The sequence below is a fragment of the Silene latifolia genome, chromosome X, assembly GCF_048544455.1.
Source record: "Silene latifolia isolate original U9 population chromosome X, ASM4854445v1, whole genome shotgun sequence".
Lineage (NCBI taxonomy): Eukaryota > Viridiplantae > Streptophyta > Magnoliopsida > Caryophyllales > Caryophyllaceae > Silene > Silene latifolia.
This window is the reverse complement of record NC_133537.1, coordinates 322,659,834-322,664,297: the sequence shown is the minus strand read 5'-3', so window position 1 is coordinate 322,664,297 and position 4,464 is coordinate 322,659,834. Positions and strand designations below refer to the sequence as shown.

General features: G+C 40.4%; 1 protein-coding gene across 1 annotated transcript; it reads right to left on the bottom strand.

Annotated features, from left to right (window-relative positions):
- Positions 1-3,171: 3,171 nt before the first annotated feature.
- Positions 3,172-4,203, bottom strand: LOC141620702 (uncharacterized). The gene has a single exon (XM_074437506.1). The coding sequence runs from the start codon at positions 4,201-4,203 to the stop codon at positions 3,172-3,174; it is 1,032 nt and encodes a 343-aa protein (XP_074293607.1).
- Positions 4,204-4,464: the final 261 nt, after the last annotated feature.

The following is a 4,464-nucleotide window of genomic DNA, read 5'->3' as shown; positions in this document are numbered from 1 at the left end:
TACCGAAGAGTCAACAGGGTAACAACATGATATGGGTTATAGTGGATCGACTAACCAAGTCAGCTTATTTTGTGCCAATGAAAGATACATGGACTAAGACACAGTTAGCTATGGCTTATCGGAATAACGTGGTTAGATTACATGGGGTGCCTAAAGATATAGTATCTGACAGAGATTCAAGATTTATCTCACGGTTTTGGAAAGAGTTGCAGGAGTCTTTAGGAACTACCTTAAAGATGAGTACAACATTTCATCCTGCGACAGATGGCCAAACATAGAGGACCATCAAGACTTTAGAGGATATGTTACGAGCTTGTGTTATGGATTTTGGTGGTAGTTGGGAACAGAGGTTAGATCTGATTGAGTTTTCTTACAACAACAGCTATCACACCAGTATTGGCATGACGCCATTTGAGGCTTTATATGGGAGGAGATGTAGGAGTCCGATTTGTTGGGACGATAGTGCTGAGGCAGTGGTTTTAGGACTAGAGATGGTACATGAGATGGTGGAGCAGATTAAGCTGATCAGACAGAGGATGAGAGGGGCCCAGGATCGACAAAAGAGTTATGCTGATCTACATCGACGGGATATAAAGTTTCAGGTTGGGGACAAGGTTCTTTTGAAAGTGTCTCCTATGCGTGGGGTCATGAAATTTGGTAAGAAAGGGAAGCTGAGCCAGAAGTTCATAGGACCGTATGAGATCTTAGACCGTGTGGGTGAGGTTGCTTATCGGTTGGCTTTACCGTCTGCTTTGGATAGGGTACATAATGTGTTTCATGTGTCTCAGCTGCAAAATTATGTTAGTGATCCGTCACATGTGTTAGAGGTAGAGAACATAGAGTTGGATGAGTCATTGTCTTATCTTGAGGTGCCTAAGCAGATTCTTGATCGAAAGGTTAGGAAAACTAGACATGGTGAGACAGTGTTGCTTAAGGTTCTTTGGTCTAACCATGAGGTTGAGGAGGCTACTTGGGTGGCGGAGGAGGTTATGAGGGAGCGGTACCCGTCTCTTTTTGATCAGGTACGTATGGTTACGGGGACGTAACCTTGTTTCTTTTAGGGATGTAGGAGATGGTCGCAAAGAGTTTTTTTACATGTTTTTATGTTGATTTTGATATAGTTAGTAGTTGTTTGAGTCGGGTTGAGTTTGGTTTGGGAAGTATGTTTTGGAGTTTTATGTTGAGTTTTGTTTTCGTTGTTGTTTCGGGAGAGTGTTAGGGTGTTTTTGTTTTGTTGTGGTTTGAACTTCTGGGACGAAGTTCTTTTTAAGGAGGGAAAACTGTAATACTACGGTTTTATGAGTCTTTGGGTACTCTATCGAGCGGGGCTTACTCTGTCAAGTAAGTATGTTTGTATACGAAATAGTAGTCTGCCTGTAGGGTACTCGATCGAGTAGGCTTGGCACTCGATCGAGTAAGTGGCACTCGATCGAGTAAGTGACTTACTCGATCGAGTAAGTCGGTTATCGGGTGTTTTGCGACGAGTTTGTTAATAATGCGGATTAATATATATTATGTTCCGTCATCTTCTTTAAACACTTTTACAAAACCTAAAATCACAGTCAAGAGAGATTTCAAGTTACGTTGCATCATTCCTTCGCATTATTAGCAAATCTCGGAGCTAGAGGTGTCTGTTTCCTTTGTTCTTTGTACCGTTGTGATCCTTGCGTCGTGGGTAAGTTCTACATATCTTTTTTATAGCATTTGGTTAGTATTGGTTAAACCCTAATTTGGGGATTTAGGGGTTTTTATGATCATGTGGTTAAAGTAGTAATTATATGTATGTATGTATAGGAGGAGGCTTTGTTGAGGAGAGATTATGAGTAGCTGCTTAGATCGCCTGATTCTGTGATTGCAATCCATGTAGGGTTTTCCCTACTCAGTATTAGTTACATAATGTGTGGTGATGATTGTTGTGATTAAAGATTGATTGTATTATTGAGTTGTTAGACGGTTGTTGTTTTCATACTGTTGATTGGTTTGTATATGTCTGTGATCTTCGGGGCGCGTCCCTGGCTGAGTGGAGTCACTTGCGGGAGTGACTTCACACCCTTGGTTCGCCCTCTGTGGAACCCGCCACAGGAGGGGATGTGCATATTAAGGAAACTTGGATTATTCGCTCAGTGGTTGATGAGCGAGGATTTGGTGGGTACGGTTGCGGTCCCCGACTGGCGGTGTGGAATACATGTTGCGATGGGTACTCTTGCAAGACTACACACTTTAGTGTGTAGTCAGTTGTGTGGAGATTGATGATGGAGACTGGGGATTGATGTGTCGTTTGAGCTGTTTGGCATTTGCTTTCTATTGGTTTGTATCGTGTAATTAGTACTGACCCCGTTTAATTGTTTTAAAAACTGTGGTGATCCATTCGGGGATGGTGAGCAGTTATTGAGCAGGTATGATATGATGCATATGGGATAGCTGGGATGAGTCATCACGTGGCAGTTAGAAGAGTCTTTCGCTGTGTCAGACGATGTCTTTTAATTGTGACAGTTTTGTTAGTAGACAGTTTTGGATTGGTTGTATTTCAGTTAACAGTTTTGGGTCTGAACATGTAATCGCTTAAACCGTTTCTACTTTTAAATTATGTTTCTTCATTGTCTTATAATTATCATTGCCTCGGGTAACCGAGATGGTGACGTTCTTATACCTGTGTGGTCCTGGTAAGGCACTTGGAGTATGGGGGTGTCACATTTGGACTCCGTGAAACTGAGTTTTTTTGATGAAACTACCGACCCTAGGATGAACATAGAATTCTTCTTTCGTTTTCATGTGTAACCTATATCTCAACGGACCATCATCCTGCATCAATATGTACATTAATTAGTTTAAAATCAACAATGTAAGTGTGCCTCAACCATTAATAAATGTAAAATGAATTAATTGGGGAAAACCGAAAAAGTACTTACCACCCCATTCCATACCACTTCACTTCGGTGGCCCGCTTGTAATGTAAGAAGGTCGGGATTAAGTGGATCCGAATCCATGTGACCTGAAACACAAATAAATGTAATTAAGAAACAAATAAGTAATTTGTAATTAACAAATAAATAGACAACATATAAAAAACATAAATGTACCCGGAAGGACCACCAATTTCGCGGTTTCTAAGAGGACATCCACACTTGTTGTGCCCTTTTTTACGACATAAGGTGCATGTATATTTTGTTGTCATTTATCCCTCGTCCATCTCATTGCGAATCCTTTTGGACTTAGGACGCCCTTTTCCCTCTTTAAGTCATTATTTGGTAAAACATGTTCTCCAACCCAATTAGGCCAATGCCGTTCATCGGGAACTGGATGAAAGTTTGGCTTGTAAGAACCCAAATACTCCCCAAAAGTAAAAAATAGGTCAATAAATTGATCTGTGGTTAGATTGTAGGTTCTACAAACAGCAACCACATGAGAACATGGGAAATGGTATATCTGAAACTTGTTGGTACAAGTTCTTTTAGACAAGTTTACAGTTTGCGTATGACCACCCTTTCCTGCTTCCCTTTGACCTCTCCCAGTTTTAACTTGATAGACACCGGTCTCTGAATTATAGCACTCGACCTTATGATGTGCTGCTTTTCCAAAATTGTTTTCAACATACTTTGTGACAACAGGGAAAATCTTCAAACCCTCAAAGATTCTAGACTTTGCAAATTTGCGTCTTTGGAAAAAGTAAGAATTCACTCTATAAAATGTAACTTTGACAAGAGCGGTGATAGGTAAGAAACGAGCTCCCTTTAACACATTATTAAACACCTCAGCCAAATTAGTTGTCTTGATTCCATATCGAAGTGCACCACCATGACACATGGACCACTTTGACAAAGGTAGTTTATCTAAGTATGCCCTTGCCTCAACACTAAATTCATTGATCTTTGCTAAACCTTTATTAAACTTGATCGGTTGATGCTGAAAAGCTGTCCAACTAAACAAATCCTTCAAAGCCCTATTTTTGAACTTTGTGTTGATATTGGATGCATGATGTCTTATACAAAACCTATGATATGCCAATGGTTCCTCCCACCCGTTACTCTCTTTACTCATCGCTTTCATGATGCCCGGATGTCTATCAGATATTATACAAAGCTCAGTACGTTGTGTAACCAAACATCTTATGCATGCCAAAAACCATGACCATGTCTCCGTATTCTCCTTTTCAACTATGGCAAAAGCAAGAGGATATAGTTGATCATTGGCATCAACTCCCATAGCAATCATAAGCATACCTTTGTACTTGCCATACAAATGAGTCCCATCAAATTGTAATTATAGGGCGACAATGAGGAAAGCCCTTGATTGATGCTCCAAAAGCCCAAAATACCCGACCAAATATCACAACGTTTGAATCATCCGTTGAATAATTTACAAATTGTACCACGGTACCGGGATTAGCTTATTTCAAAGATTCAAAGTATCGAGGAAGCAACTGGTATGATAACTCCCAATCACCAAATATGTCGGCAAGAGCTT